General features: G+C 61.0%; 1 protein-coding gene across 7 annotated transcripts in view; it reads left to right on the forward strand.

Annotated features, from left to right (window-relative positions):
• BAIAP2 (BAR/IMD domain containing adaptor protein 2) overlaps positions 1–14,107 on the forward strand; it is a 42,332-nt gene extending 28,225 nt beyond the window's left edge. The window contains exons 7-15 of one of the 7 annotated variants that reach the window (XM_050981206.1): positions 2,399–2,551; positions 3,955–4,182; positions 5,019–5,220; positions 5,629–5,830; positions 5,911–5,979; positions 6,155–6,317; positions 6,532–6,630; positions 7,963–7,997; positions 12,135–14,107. In XM_050981206.1, coding sequence (XP_050837163.1) covers positions 2,399–2,551; positions 3,955–4,182; positions 5,019–5,220; positions 5,629–5,830; positions 5,911–5,979; positions 6,155–6,317; positions 6,532–6,630; positions 7,963–7,997; positions 12,135–12,204 — 1,221 coding nt within the window. In that variant the 3' untranslated portion in view covers positions 12,205–14,107. Of the gene's footprint in view, positions 1–2,398; positions 2,552–3,954; positions 4,183–5,018; positions 5,221–5,628; positions 5,831–5,910; positions 5,980–6,154; positions 6,318–6,531; positions 6,631–7,962; positions 7,998–8,446; positions 8,622–8,784; positions 9,649–10,247; positions 10,296–12,134 lie in introns of those variants that run through there. The other 6 variants (XM_050981204.1, XM_050981202.1, XM_050981200.1 and 3 more) reach the window with 6 other exon arrangements.
• The last annotated feature ends 174 nt before the right edge of the window (positions 14,108–14,281 follow it).

The following is a 14,281-nucleotide window of genomic DNA, read 5'->3' on the forward strand; positions in this document are numbered from 1 at the left end:
CACCTTCTCCTTCTTGGTGGCCCAGTTAGTAAATTAAGCAGGATGATGGGGAAAAATTAAATTAATTAAATTAATGGGGATCGGAGTCTGTGTGTGCTCCTGCTATTTCAGGGTTGTGCTTTCCTTCCAGAAATGGGGCTCTGCAGGAGGGGGAGCGTCGTCCTGCCCCTTCCCTTGGGGTAGAACCTCCTTGTGGAGTTGCCCATGAGGCAGATGAGTGTGGGCAGCAGGGCTCAGGCCATCCCAGGCACAGCAGGGCTGTGCTGGAGGGGCTGGGGGCTCCCCAGGCTGGCACTGGGGCTGGCACTGGGGCTGGCACTGGGCCACCACTCCCCAGCTCCCATCACCACTGCCAGGCTGCTGCCTCTGGGCTCTGTCCCTGTGCTGTTCCCAGGCTAATAATACCCGGGAGGAGGCGGCGTGCTGCCGTCCTGAGCCCGCTGCAGGAGCCTTCCCCAGCGCTTCCTCCTCCTCCTCCTCCTCCTCCGGCGCCTGCATCGCTCCTCGGGGCTCTGTGTGCCCAGGGCTGCTGCTGCCTCTTCTGTGCCACGTTGCCCCAGCGCCTCTGTGCTGGCACAGCCTGGTGCTGCCTGGCATTCCAAGTGCCCTGCCCCGTGCCTCTGCTCTGGGGCGATGCCAAAACCTCCATCCCTCCATCCCTTCCCCCTGTGTGCCCAGAGCCACCAGCTCAGCTCCCTTCGCTGATTTCTCCTCATGGCCACAGGCGTTCGCCCTGGATTTTCTCATTTTGGTGGAAAAAATTCTCTTTGAAATAGGGTTGTTGGTTGCAAAATGGGTTTTTAATCCATTTCTCACTGGTGCTCTTTCTCTCACCCGTGTTGGTGCAATGTGGGGAGACCCAAAACCTGCTGGCTCTGGCACGAGCCCTGCCCTGGGTTTTGCTCTCGGGAGTGCTCAGAGCAGGGTGGGAGCCAGGAGCAGGTCCAGCCCCAGAATAATCCCCCTTTGAAGTCTGGGATGTCACTGAATCTTGCTGCTTTTGTTGGGTTGCTCCATTTTATGTATCTCTTAATAAATATTGTAGCACGCTAAAAATAACTGAAAACCGTGAAGAAGCAGCAAAGCTGCTCTGGGCCCTGAATTTCCAGTTTAATTCCCATCTCAGAGAAGCTTGGGCTGCCTGAGGCAGGTCCAGCCCTGCCTGGGCTGGGGGTGTTGTGGCTTTCCAGTGCCACTGTCCTAGGGAAGAGGTGGTGGCAAGGAGGTGTGGCAGTGTGGGACAGTGATGGGCAAGGGGTGCTGCTCTCAGAGCCTCGGTGGCTGCTCCCCTGGTGCCACATGGCAGGTGGAAGCTGGGAGCATCCAAAGGGATGAAGGGAGGAGAAATTGGCCGGGTCAGGGAGCTGGGGCACCTCGTGTGTTCTGTGTTCAGGGAGGCTGGTGCTGCCCTGTGGTCCCTGGAGTGCCCTGTGCCACCTTTCCATCACACAGGGCAAAGCAGCTGGGGGGTTCCCCCGTGTGCTGCTGCCGTGCCAGGTGTGGTGCTGGCAGAGCCCAGCGTGGCACAGCCGTGCTGGCACCCATCACATCAGGAGAGCAGGAGCCAGCAGAGGAGCCTGCAGCTGCCAGCCTGGCAGGGCCACCGTGTCTACCACTCCAGGGTGTGGCACAGGGAACAGCCAGGGCATCCTGTGCCTCTGTGTGGCACTGCCCAGCAGTACCTGTGGTAAATGCAGACTGAAGGCACTGCCAGGAGTTTCAGAGGCACTGGTGGCTCTGTGTGTGGCAGGGTCCCCGTGCCATCCCTTGGCACCCCTGTGTGTGGCAGGGTCCCTGTGGTAGGGTCCCCCTGCCATCCCTCAGCACCCCTGTGTGTGGCGGGGTCCCCGTGCCATCCCTTGGCACCCCCGTGTGTGGCAGGGTCCCCGTGCCATCCCTTGGCACCCCTGTGTGTGGCAGGGTCCCCATGCCATCCCTCAGCACCCCCGTGTGTGGCAGGGTCCCCGTGCCACCCCTCGGCACCCCCGTGTGTGGCAGGGTCCCCGTGGTAGGGTCCCCGTGCCATCCCTCGGCAGCGGGCAGGGACCCGGCACAGCCTGGGCGATGCCAGGGCGGGCCAGGGGCTGAGCTGGTTTGTGCCAGGCTGAGCTGGGGGCTGCGGGGGCCGCTGCCAGTCCCGGGGCACCGGGGCAGCCCCCGTGCCCGGGTGGTGAGCGGGCGGCTGCGGGTACAGCTCGTCCCGGGCAGCCCACGGGCTGAGTCAGCGCTCTGCGTGGGGGGCTCCGATGAGTAAGGGCGGGCTGGGGGGGCTGTGCAGGCACACGTGTGTGTCCCTGGGTGTGGCCCTGGGTGTGGCCCGTGCCAGGGTCCCCTCCGCGGCACCGCCTGCCCCGCGGCGCTGCCGGCAGCTCCCTCCCTGCTCCTCTCCCTCTTCCAGTACATCGAAGCCATCAGCAACAAGCAAGGGGAGCTGGAAAACTACGTCTCCGATGGCTACAAGACAGCTCTGACGGAAGAGAGGAGACGCTTCTGCTTCCTGGTGGAGAAACAGTGCGCGGTGGCCAAGAGCGCCATCACCTACCATGCCAAGGTGAGTGGCACCGCCAGAGCCAGGCCTGCCAGGCTGCCCTGGCACTGGGTGGATGCTCCCAGCTCAGGCTGCACCCCTTAGAACAGCCTGAGATCCCAACAGCCACAGCTGGTGCAGCCCCTGCAGCTTGGGGACCAAGGACATGGTGACCAGCAGGTGACTCCAGGGAAGATACCCCAGTAGGAGCAGCTGCCCCAAATCCCTCTTGCCCATGGCAAATCCACATCCCTCCTGCCCATGGCTGCCCCTGGGCCAGGGCTGGAGCTGCAGCACCTGCATGGCCGTGGAGCAGAATCCATCCAGGCAGGGGCTGGTGCTGCTCCCGCAGCCTCGTGCTCCCGCTCTGGTTGTTCCCCAGCGCCGCCCTCCGTGGCTCACAGCAGCCATCTGTCACCGCCACGCTTGGCACTGCAGCAGGAGAGGGAGCTGGCATTAGTCAGCTCTGTCCTGGCACATCCACAGCACGGATCCACGCTTGGCTTGGCCAGCGGAGTGCAGGAGGGGAAAAGCACCCAGCAGCGCTGGTGGTCAGCAGGAACCAACCAAAACCTTGCTGCAGCAGCACACACAGGCTGGTTTTGCAGGAGGGACTTGGCTGGTGGCTTGTCCAGAGCGTGGTGTGTGTCCTGCTCACAACTCCATCCTGCTGCTGCCCGTGGCTCCTGCAGGATGCTCCACAGGATCATGAGGCTGGACCTGCGGGCTGGTGTTGGGGAAATATGCAGGGACTTGAAATTGGATTTAAAGGGGGATTTTGATATGCAGAACCACATTTTGTCTCCAGATGAAGCAGAGCAGAGACATCAGGTCACCCTTGGGAGTGACCTCAAGGGGGTTGGGTCATCTTCCCCCTCTGAGTCACACAAGAGGATGCTGGTACATTCTGGGTGAATAAGGACAAGTTTGGCTCCATCTGTTTCCCCCCTGGGGCATGGGAGCAGGTGGCTGCCAGTCCTGCAGGCAGGGAGCAGTGGGGCTTGGATGCAGCACAGGGGCCTGGAGGCTGTGGGGCTGAGCACCCCAGGAAGCAGCTCATCCCTGGGGATGTGGGGACAGCCTGGAGCACGGGCTGTGCTCTGCCAGGCTTTCAGCCAGGTTTTATTTCTCTGCTCCACGCAGGGCCCAGCTCCCTGCAGCCTGGAGATGCTGCACACAGGATATCTTGGAGTAAGCTGGGGAGATGGATTACCTTTTCCCTCCCTCATTCCCATTTTTCATGATACCTGCCTGGCTCTGGTGCTGTCAGAGCCTGGAAGCAGCATGTCCTGGGTGTTATCTTGCCTGTGCCATGCACAGAGCCATTGATCAGTCCCAGCTCAGCCCTGGATCCGTGTGGTGCTGCCCAGGGAAGGGGGGCAGCCAGGTGCACCCCTGTGCCCTCACGCCTGGTTTTGCTCTTGCAGGGGAAGGAGATGCTGACGCAGAAGCTGCCGCTGTGGCAGCAGTCCTGCTCGGACCCCAACAAGATCCCGGACCGCGCCATACAGCTGATGCAGCAGATGGCTGCCAGCAGCAATGGCACCATAATGCCCAGCCCTCTGTCCACATCCAAGTCCAACCTCATCATCTCTGATCCCATCCCTGGTGCCAAACCTCTCCCTGTCCCCCCGGAGCTGGCACCTTTTGTAGGAGTAAGTATCTCTGTGCTGGAGGCTGTCCTGCCCTTCTGAGCAAAGCCGGAGGGACGAGGCCGGGCCGGTGTCACCGCTGTCCTCGGCAAGTTGTCCTTGGATGGACTGTCACTGATGGCAGGGATGGCAGCTCCGTGCTGGGCCATCCTGGGATGTGGGGAGGAGCCTGACCTGGGGACGGGCAGCCTGTCCCACCCCATCCCAGCAGAGTCACTGAGCTCTGGCAGAGCAGGGGCTCCCAGGTGCTGTTTGGGGAGCCCATCAGCTGGACCTGCCTGCCCAGGCTGGTCCCCGAGCTGTGGGACTGAACCCAGGTACCCCAGTAACTGCGGGAGAAAGGCCTGGAATGTCCCGTGGGATGAAGAGAGTGTCACACTGATGTGAGGACACGAGCTGAGCATAGAGCTCAGGGAATTGGCAGGTTTGGGGGAGCTCAGAGCAGTAAGATACCATAGAGGAGACCCCCACTGCTCCCCCAGAGCAGTTTGGTTTGGCTGGGAACTAAGCCCAACAGGACAAAGCTCTAATTTTCCTCTGTCTCTGGAGCTGTGTCCCACTGGAGAGCTGCAGTGGGACAGCCCTGGAGCTGCAGTGGGACAGCCCTGGAGCTGCAGTGGGACAGCCCTGTAGCTGCAGTGGGGTGTTCTGGAGCTGCAGTGGGATGTTCTGGAGCTGCAGTGGGACAGCCCTGGAGCTGCAGTGGGACAGCCCTGGAGCTGCAGTGGGGTGTTCCTGGAGCTGCAGTGGGGCGTTCCTGGAGCTGCAGTGGGGTGTTCCTGGAGCTGCAGGATGCCCTAATGAAGCACTCCATGTCCCCCTCCCCTCCTCTCTCGTAGCGCATGTCGGCACAGGAGGCCATGCCAGTGATGAACGGAGTCTCGGGCTCTGACAGCGACGGGTACAACCACTGGTCTGAGATGAAGCCAGCACAGCCCAAATCTTTATCTCCTCCCCAGCCTCAGAAGCAGCTGAGTGACTCTTACTCCAATACACTCCCAGTTCGCAAAAACGTGACACCGAAAAACAGCTACGCCTCAGGTGAGGCCCCGGCCCTGCTGCCAGGGACCCTGGAGCTGCCTCTGCTGGACCCATCCAGGGTGGGGATGGATCTTGGGGTGCTGCTGGTGGGGGGACAGTGACCACAGCATCCCTTCGGAGTCAAGTGCTGCTCGTGCCTCCTGACCTGGGCGTTAGGAAATGCTGGAGCTGGGGTTTCACGGGATTTCCAGAAGGAAAATCTTGTGGAGTGTGGCACAGGGAACCTGCTCCCTTTGCCATGGCTGGTGGGTGATGCCAAGAGTCTGATCCTACTTGGTGAGGGGGAAGCTGTGAGTCACGTGAAGGTTTTAGTGGGACCTGGGCTGAAATAAGGAGGGGTGGGGACCTGTCCTGTGCCTGGGGATGGGGTGAAGGATTTGGGGCACCCACTGGTGTCTGTTTCCCCAGCTGAAAACAAGACACTGCCACGCTCCAGCTCCATGGCCGCTGGGCTCGAGAGGAACGGCCGGACGAGGGTGCAGGCGATTTTCTCGCACGCTGCCGGCGATAACAGCACCCTCCTGAGCTTCAAGGAGGGCGACCTCATCACACTGCTGGTGCCCGAGGCTCGGGACGGCTGGCACTACGGAGAGAGCGAGAAAACCAAAATGTGAGTGTGCTGGGTGTGCCGGGGAGCAGCCTCGGCTGGGACAAACCTGGGTTTGGCTTCATCCCCCCTTTGCCTTTCAGGAGGGGCTGGTTTCCTTTCTCCTACACACGGGTCCTTGACAATGATGGCAGCGAGCGGGTCCACACCAGGTAGGAGCATCGTGTGGGGTGACAGGAGTCTGTGTTCTTGGGATGGAATTAGGAATTCCTTTGGAATTCTCCTTAGGAATAACAGCTTGCTGGCTCTGGGTGGCTTTTGCCACGAGTGGATGGGTGGCCTGGGGGTCTCCGCACGGAGCTGACACCTCTGCTCTGGGCCCCCCAGTCTGCAGCAAGGGAAGAGCAGCAGCACTGGCAACCTGCTGGACAAGGATGACATCTCCATCCCGCCGCCAGACTACGGCATGGCCTCCCAGGCCTTCCCGGCACAGGGCGGCAACACCTTCAAGCAGCGGCCGTACAGCGTGGCCGTGCCCGCCTTCTCCCAGGTGAGCCTCTCCCGCCGGCTTCTCCCACTCTGGGGGGACATTGGAGCACTGGGGGACGCTGGACAGATCCCTGGGCACTGGCCCTGCTGCGCTGGCCGGGGGTCTCAGCCCCCTGTCCCACCGGGATGGGGTGAGCGGGAGCGTTCCCGGTCCCGGCGCTGCGGATGCGTGGGGGTGCCGAGGGCGGCTCTCCAACCTCTGTTCGTTGTTTTAGGACTACCTAATGCCCTATGGGTGTGCAATTAAAGACTATTCCAGTGGCCTCTGCCAAGCACCCTCCGCTCACTACAAGCCTTACGCTAGGTCGACAGCTGTAAGTCCGACGCTTGCAATGTTTCCCTTGGGATTTACGGAGATTTGGCTGTTTTGTGCCTGGTGATCCGCGTGCCTTGCCTGGGCCCTGCTCCTGCCCAGCACCTCTGCTGGGTGAAGGGATGCAGGGAGCCCATGGATGGGGAGGAACGGGCAAGGCACGGGGGGCAGTGGCACAAAATGGCCCCGTAAACCCCCAAAGGACAACACTTGCCGACTCCATGGGAGTCTCCCACCAGAAACAGGCTGCTCACAGGCAGCTGGAAATGTTTTCTCTGGCACGTGCCGCTTCAAGCCGGTGACAGTCCCGTGGGGACACTGGGGCAGATCCTGGACAGGATTCCAGAGTGTCCAAAGCAAGCCCAGGGCTTCTTGGATAACAAGCCAGGGAGGATGCACGGCAGATGGGATCAGCCTAACCCAGGAGCTGCAGGTGTAGGGGAGCTCTCCCACCACAGTGAGCACAGTGGGATGAGCCATGTTGGCATCACGTGCCGGCAGAGGGGAGAGGATGAGGAGGGAGAGAGAGGGGCAGTCAGCACCGACCTGTCTACAGGACACATCAGATGGGATCTGTCCTCTCTGCAGGGAGTGGGCTGGAAGCACAGCCCCACTTCTTGCTGTTTTGCTGGAGTTTTCCAGCAGGATTTGCTGCTGGGGTTGGTATTTTGGGACTGGGAGCATTCCTGGGAAGGTGGGAATGTGAATCTCTGGTCACTGGTGTGTGGCCAGCTCAAAGGCCAGGGACTCCCCCTCTTTCCTGGAGTTTTCTCCACGTTTGTCATGGAGAGCAGAGCTGCTCCAGTCGTATCCCAGGGCAGGCCCTTGCTCGAGCAGGGATGTCCTGGAGGGATGTTCTCCAGGCCTGATCCCCAGCTGCCCCTCAGTCCCTCCCTGCAAAGCCTGCTCAGCACCGGCTAAAGGAGAAAATGGTCCAAAACCCTGTGGGTTTCTGGTGGGAGTGAATACAGGCAACGCCTCTTTCCACAGCACATTTCACTGGTGTCTCTCAGTCGTGCAGCCCTTTTCCAACAGTCTCAGCAGCAGCCAGAGCTCTGTTCCTCTGAGGGGCTGGGCAGAGCAGAGCAGGGCTCTCCCAGCAGTCGCTTTTCCATGTCTGGCCAGATAATTCCTGCAGGGAGTGGTGGAACTTCACTCCCTGCTGTCTGAATCCCACTCCAAACATCTCCATATCTCTTTTACCTCTCCAAATGCATCAGCTCTCAGCCCTGGGTCCTGATGCACTTTGGTTTGTCCGTGTGACCCTCTGGTGGCACCTGAGCAGGCACAGCCCACAGATCCCTCACTGTGCTTCCTCCTGTCCTCCCCACAGGGTCTCGATGACTACGGGACGAGGTCCGTCAACAGGTAAGATGTCACCTTCCTGTCACATTCCCTGTGAACCGTTGGTGTTGGCTGTGGGCGAAGCCGTGGGGCTGTGTCCCCACAGGGGTCCTTGCATGGGCTCCTCGGGAATGGCAGTGGCTGGGATGGGGCCAGGTCTCATCTGTGAGATGGGGGGACCCAGGGAGGGCAGGTCCCAGGGCCAGCCTGGTGTCCCCAAGCTCGTGCTCCTCCAGAGACTCGTGTCTCCCGACCTCCTCCGGGCTCACACCTGGATAGGGAAGCCATGGAGAGCCCACACCGGGCCTTTCCCCGGCACCTTCTCCATCCCCTGTGCCTCGGAGCTGCCCGTCTCGCTCCTGGGGCTGGGTGGAGCCGTGGCTGGGTGGAGCTCGCCTCCCGGTCCCGCCGCGGTGCCGTGAGCTCGGTGCTGCCCCGCGGCCACTCTGGCATCTCTGTGCTTTGTTCCGCAGCGGCAGTGGCAGTTTGGTATCAACGGTGTGAGGACACCTGGGCTCGCAGCGGCCCCTTGCTGCTTGGAAGAGCTTTCTGCTTCTTTTCCCCCCCTTTTTTTTTCCTTCCCTTTCGTTTCTCTTTCTCTACTTCTTTTGGATTTGAAACTCTTGTGATCTTCAAGGAAACCATGGTGCTTCTCACCCCTCCCTGGTGTTCACAGTGCCCTTGTTTCTGAAGCCTTTTTGGAGCAGAAACTGCTGCCAGGTCTGTGCTCACAGCCCAGGTGCAGTTGTCACTTAGTGGGACCCGGTGTTTGTCCTCCCGTGTGATGTTAGCGATGCACTGTCCCCCCCAGGGGCCGCGCCGGCCGCCCCGCACGAGCCTGGACCAAACTCCCAGACTGGATCACATATGCATGGCCTCTGGTGTCCGTACTGTTACTGAGCATCCGGGATGCCCGCGCCCGGGATGCCGTTCCCGGAGGGGGGGCAGCGTCCCCGCGCCCCCCCTCGGCCCGATCCGCTTCCATCCTTTGGGAGAAGCGGATGGCACAGAGCTCCCGCCCCGGGGAAAGGGCTGCTTCTGGGCTGGGGTCCCGCCACCCGCGGGAGACCCCCCAGAAGGGTTACTCCTGGTTGTTTTATAAATATATATATATATATTTTTTGTAGCAAGGTATTGTTACCTCACGCTAGGGCTGGGGCTCTGAGGGCTGCTCGTGTGCCCAGCCCAGGCTGGAGCGAGGCAGCCCTGGCAGTGCCCGGGGGGCTCCCAGCCCGCACTGGGGGTCCCGCTCCGCACTAGCCCGGCCGTAGCCCTCCCAGTGCCCGTGGCCGTCTCCACTGCAAAGCTGTTCACGCTTTTTTCTGATGTGATTTTTAAGACCTCTGACATTGCCTGTTTACTGGGACATTGCTGGCAATAGAACCCCCCCACCCCGGACCAGTTTTTGGGTTATCTCCTCGCCTCCGGGCACACTGTTCTGACCCCTCCTGCATCGATGTCCGAATTTTGCTAAGGATTTTTAACCCAGGATATTTCACAATGAATGACTGAATGTAGAGGGGGGAAAAAAAAAACCAACAAAAAACACAAACCCAGCCTAGCAAAGCCTGTGTGGAGATTGTAAAGTGCTGAAAAACCTTTTTTTAAAAGCCAGAGAGAATTGTGCCCTGTACTGAGTTAATTGTTTGAATAAAAGTTTTATTTATTGCATTGAGCTGGGCCTCGGTGTCTTTTTCGGCTGCCGTGCCTGCGTGCTGCCCTCACCGCCTGCATCGCCCACCGCGCATTCCCAGGCCGTGTTTTTGTTCCCTGCTCCCTGGGAACGCTGCCTCAGCCCCGCCGGCACTAAACAGCTTCGCTGAGCGGGAGCAGCGACAGCTGCTTTAGGGCCGGCTCCCCTCCCCTGAGCATCCGAGGCGTGATGCTGCCCCTGCTCCCGCATGCCAAGGCTCCGGCTGCGCTTTCCCGGCAGTGGGAAAGCGGCAATGGCCGGCACTGGGGGAAGGAAGCCGCCCCCTCCCTTCCGCAGCCCCCGCCGTGCCCGGCCGCTGCACTCCCACAGCTCCCGGCTGGCCGTGCCCTTCCTTCCCCTCCTCACAGCACCAGCGACTCAATAAACACCACTTTTCCTCCTTTTTCTTCTTTTTCCTCCTGTTTCCTCTGCCTGCCGGCGCTGCGTGCGGGGTGGCCAGCGGGCTCTCGGGCCAGGTGGCCACCGGCCGGCTCGTGGCCTTAAGTCTCTCCTTAACCACGACCTTCTGCTCCCATCAAGCGTCCCGGCGTCCTCCAACCTGCCTTCTGTTTCCCTTGCAGCCCCGATGTTGAAGTGGCCAGGTTTTGAGGTGCCCCTGCCCGTAGTTAGTAAGTGACGGTGTCGCGGGGCCGAGCCCTGGGTGCGCTGGGCAGCGGGTGACGCCGCGGGGCTGCGCGGGGACGGTGCCACCGCTCTGCTTCCCGCTGCGCCGGCGAGCGCGTCCCCTCCCTCGTCACCGCTTGTCCCCGAGCTCCGGGGCTCCCCGGCCGCCTCTGCTGCTCGCCCTGCTGCCGTGGCTGCGCTTGCCGGGATGCTGAGCCGCTGTGCCCCCGCTGCCCGTAACCAGCTCTTTGGTTGTAGGTGTCCGCTGGCCCCAGCCCTGCCCGGCGGCGCGGGCACGTCCGCACTAACCGCAGGTTTTTTGAGCAGCTTTTTTTTGTTGTAGACTCGTCCCAGGAGCCTCTTGGTCCTGGCCCCAGGGACGGGATGCAGGAGCCTCCCCAGGAGTTGAGACCCTCCTCGCTGGCACTGCAGAGCCTGGAGAGCTCCTTCCCCGTTTCTCTTTGATCCATGAGCTGTTTCCCCTGGAGCTGCAGGCTCCATCCCAGTGGCTCTTCTCTGCCAGTAGAGAAAGAGTTAAATGAGCCCCGGGTGACTCATCAAAGCAACTTTTCCTCTCCCTCCAGTCCTGAGAATCTATTTTGGCATCTTGGGAGGGAAAGTGATCTAAGCAGCTGCATTAATTAGGTGTGAAATTAATTACCCTATTTTTAAGCAAAAGTCATTTATCTTTTAAGGAAAGAAAAAGCGAACGTGGAGAGGTGAGGCATGGCAGAGATGGGGCCTGGGGCTGACAGTGAGAGCCTGTCCAGAGGGTGTAGGTCCCAGTATCTTCCTTCTGCTCTGGGAGATGACTAGGGACATCCCAAAGCTTCTGGGGACATCCCAAAGGTGCTCGGTGCAGGTGCACATGGAAACCACGGCACTTTACCTGAACCCACATCAGGGGTAGCAGGGCTGTGCCCCCATGGTGGGTGACCAGCCAGAGGCCCAGCTGTGGGACCTGGCCTGGGGGGCTGTGGCCATTGCTCCCACTGGGGACAAGAGAAGGATTGTGTGGCTCCCAGGGAGGGCTGGGGGCAGTGGGCAGACGAGACAGAGGGACTGCAGGGAGGATAGGAGGTGCCTGGTGGCTCTCCAGGCAGCCAGAGGGACCCCCAGAGCTGCCCACACCCCCTGGGAATTAACTCCTGCTGGGAGAGGACAAAGGGGACCTCCTGGAGAAGGGCTAAGGATGCTCCCCGTGCCAAGGCAGTCCTTGCACCCTGTCCTGGCCAGGTGACGATGGCAGCAGGAGGGTGCTGGGGACACCCCAGGTAGGTGAAACCCAAGGTCAGCCTGTCTGGGCTCTGGACTCTGACAAGCTCATCCAAGTGTCCTTAGTCTCCCACACAGTTCCTCTTGGATATCAACTTCCCCCGAGGCAGCACAAGGGCTCTGCAGGGAGCTGCCAGCTCTGCCCTTGGCCAGGAGTGAAACCCCTGCTCCAGGGCTGGGTGATCCCACAGTGCTCCCACCTGTGGGAACTGTTGGAATCCAGCCTTGGAGGAGGCTGGAGCAGCTCCATCAGCCCTGGCCCCCCTGGCATCCCCAGCTTTAGGCTGAAGGAGAGCGAGGTAGGAGAACATCCCCCTGCAGCTGTGCTCAGCTCATCTCTGACCCACCACAGCTTAGTGGGGAGAGGAGCAGAGGAGTGAGGGCAGCTCAGGGAGTGGGGGCAGCTGAGGAGTGGGGCAGCTGGGCTGGGGGCTCCCAAGGCAGAGCTTTTCCAGTTTAAGCCCTTCCCAAACGCTGCTGGTCCCGGGGTCTCGCCGCTCGCTGTGCCAGTGCCCTGTCCTCTCCAGGCCTCCACCCCCTGTTAACTCTTCCTTCCTCTTCCTCCACAGGAACCCCTTTGCCAACGTCCAGCTGAAGCCAACGGTGACAAACGACCGCTCGGCTCCGCTCATCAGCTGATCTGGGAGCGCTGGCGCCCGCGTGGCACTCGCCACCTCCTCATCCTCATCCTCCTCCTCCTCCTCCTCTTCGCTGCTGCATGTCCAGCTTCCCAGGACTCCATTTTTAGGCGGAATTTATTAATCCTGCTGCTTTGAAAGCCAAAGGCTCAAGCTAGTGCCCTAGTTCTCTCTTCTCTAGACTCCCTCGGTGGCAGGGGGCCACAGCGCTGCCATGTCACCCGTCCCCTGCCTGTGCTGAGTGCGGTGGCACTTCCTGGAGTCAGGGCAGCGTGTCCCAGAGCTGGGGTGGCTCCCAGGCCCAGCAGCAGCAGCTTGCTGTGGGTGGGGAAGTGGGTTCAGCTGGAGAACAACTCTCCGTGGGCTCACAGTGCTCCAGGGGGCAGCAAGACAGAGAGGACAGGGTCCCCCTGCTCTCCCTGCCCGGACAGGAGGGACCCCCAGGCCAGGCAGGACACCGGGACACCCCGGGCACGGTGGGTGGCACAGGCAGCTCCCAGGCGCCCACCAGACCCCGGTGCCCACGCCAAGCTCCAGGCTGGGACAGGGCAGTGGGTGCCACGCTGCAGCCCCCGCTGGGACAGGGTCAGCTCCTCTCCCAGAGCTCCTGCTGCGCCAGGGCTCGGGATACTGTAGGGAATTACGGTACTGCTGTAAAATATAAGCTAGGAAAAAACCACTCGTGGAGGCAAGGGCAGTGTGTGAGTGAGCCTTGGGGTGCCCCTGCTCCCTGCAGACAGGAGCTCCCATGCGGACCTCTTGCTTGGCTGTTTGCTCTTCCTCTATTCCTAGGGCTGCATGAGAGAGAGAGATAGATAGAGATAAATATATATAAATATATATATACACACTTGCTAAGCTTACTGCTGGGGGTGCCCACGAGTAAGGCGGCTCCCGCAGCCCTCCCCGCAGCTCCTGAGTGACCAGGGTCACATCCTTGCTCCACGAACAGGGAGAAGAGGGTTTCCAGGCAGGAGCTGTGTCTCCCATGGGTGAGGGCTTGAACCCAAACAGAGTTTTTGCTTTTTCCATTGTATTTCTCCTTTGGCACTTGCTGATGGCTGGTGCAGCACGTCCTGGTCCCCACAGCCTGGGCAGTGGGTGCTTGGCTGGGCACTGGGCAGGGCACAGAGCGTCCCAAGCCCAGGGGGCTCGGTCCCCGTCGGACGTGGTGGCTCATCTCTCCTGTGTCCCCTCTGATGGGTTTTCCAGCTCCACTGCAGGAAAACAGCTTCTCCTGTGACCGCCCAGGCTCCAGCTCTGCACGAGGGTTCCCAGCTCCATGATGTGCCTCCTCTTCCTCTCCCAGGGCTGGAGCAGATGGGTGGGGGGCAGACGGGGCAGGGGCGAGGGAAAGGGCTCTGCTGGGGGCTGGCAGTGGGTGGGAGAGGGCTGCTGGTCACAGCCCGAGGTGGGGACAGGCCTGGGGTCCCCTCAGCCACTGCGGTGTCCTCTTCCACCCCGGTGCCAGGGGCTGTCCCCTGGGCCCCCCAAGCTGCCCCCCTGGCTCCAGCCAGCCCCCGGGGGCTTCGCTGCACCTCCTGGCTCGGTGGCACCTGTAAGACGTAACCTGAAATAATTTTTTATGAGACAGCGTAATTTATGAGCAATTCAGCCTCCCCCAGCCCTCCCTCCTGCAGCGTTTTCCCCGGCCAGAGGCTCCTGCCTGGCCCTGGAGCGTGGCCGAGGCCCTCCCGAGCTGGCTCCATCCTGGGTGCTGGGCAATGATCGGGGCAGGAAACGGCTTAAGATATTTTAAAAACTTTATTATTGGCCCGATGAGATTTGACACACATGCTGGGAGCTGTATGGAAATCAGCACTGATAAAAAATACAGCAATTATGACCCGTATTGAGAAAATAGACCATGTAAGAAGAGCCTTTCTATTAAAAAAGTTACCCAAGCCACAGCTCTGTCCTCATCTGCCCTCCGGGGCCGGGACCTGCGGCACCATAGACCAAACCCGGGGTGTGGGGTGGGGGTGGGCCAGCACCCTTGGGTGCCAGGGGCTGAGCAACCCCCCCCGGTGTTGGGGGGTGCAGGGAAGGGGGGATCAGGGGGTAGGAGGGTGGGTACT

The sequence above is a fragment of the Serinus canaria genome, chromosome 18 (genome assembly GCF_022539315.1).
Source record: "Serinus canaria isolate serCan28SL12 chromosome 18, serCan2020, whole genome shotgun sequence".
NCBI lineage: Eukaryota > Metazoa > Chordata > Aves > Passeriformes > Fringillidae > Serinus > Serinus canaria.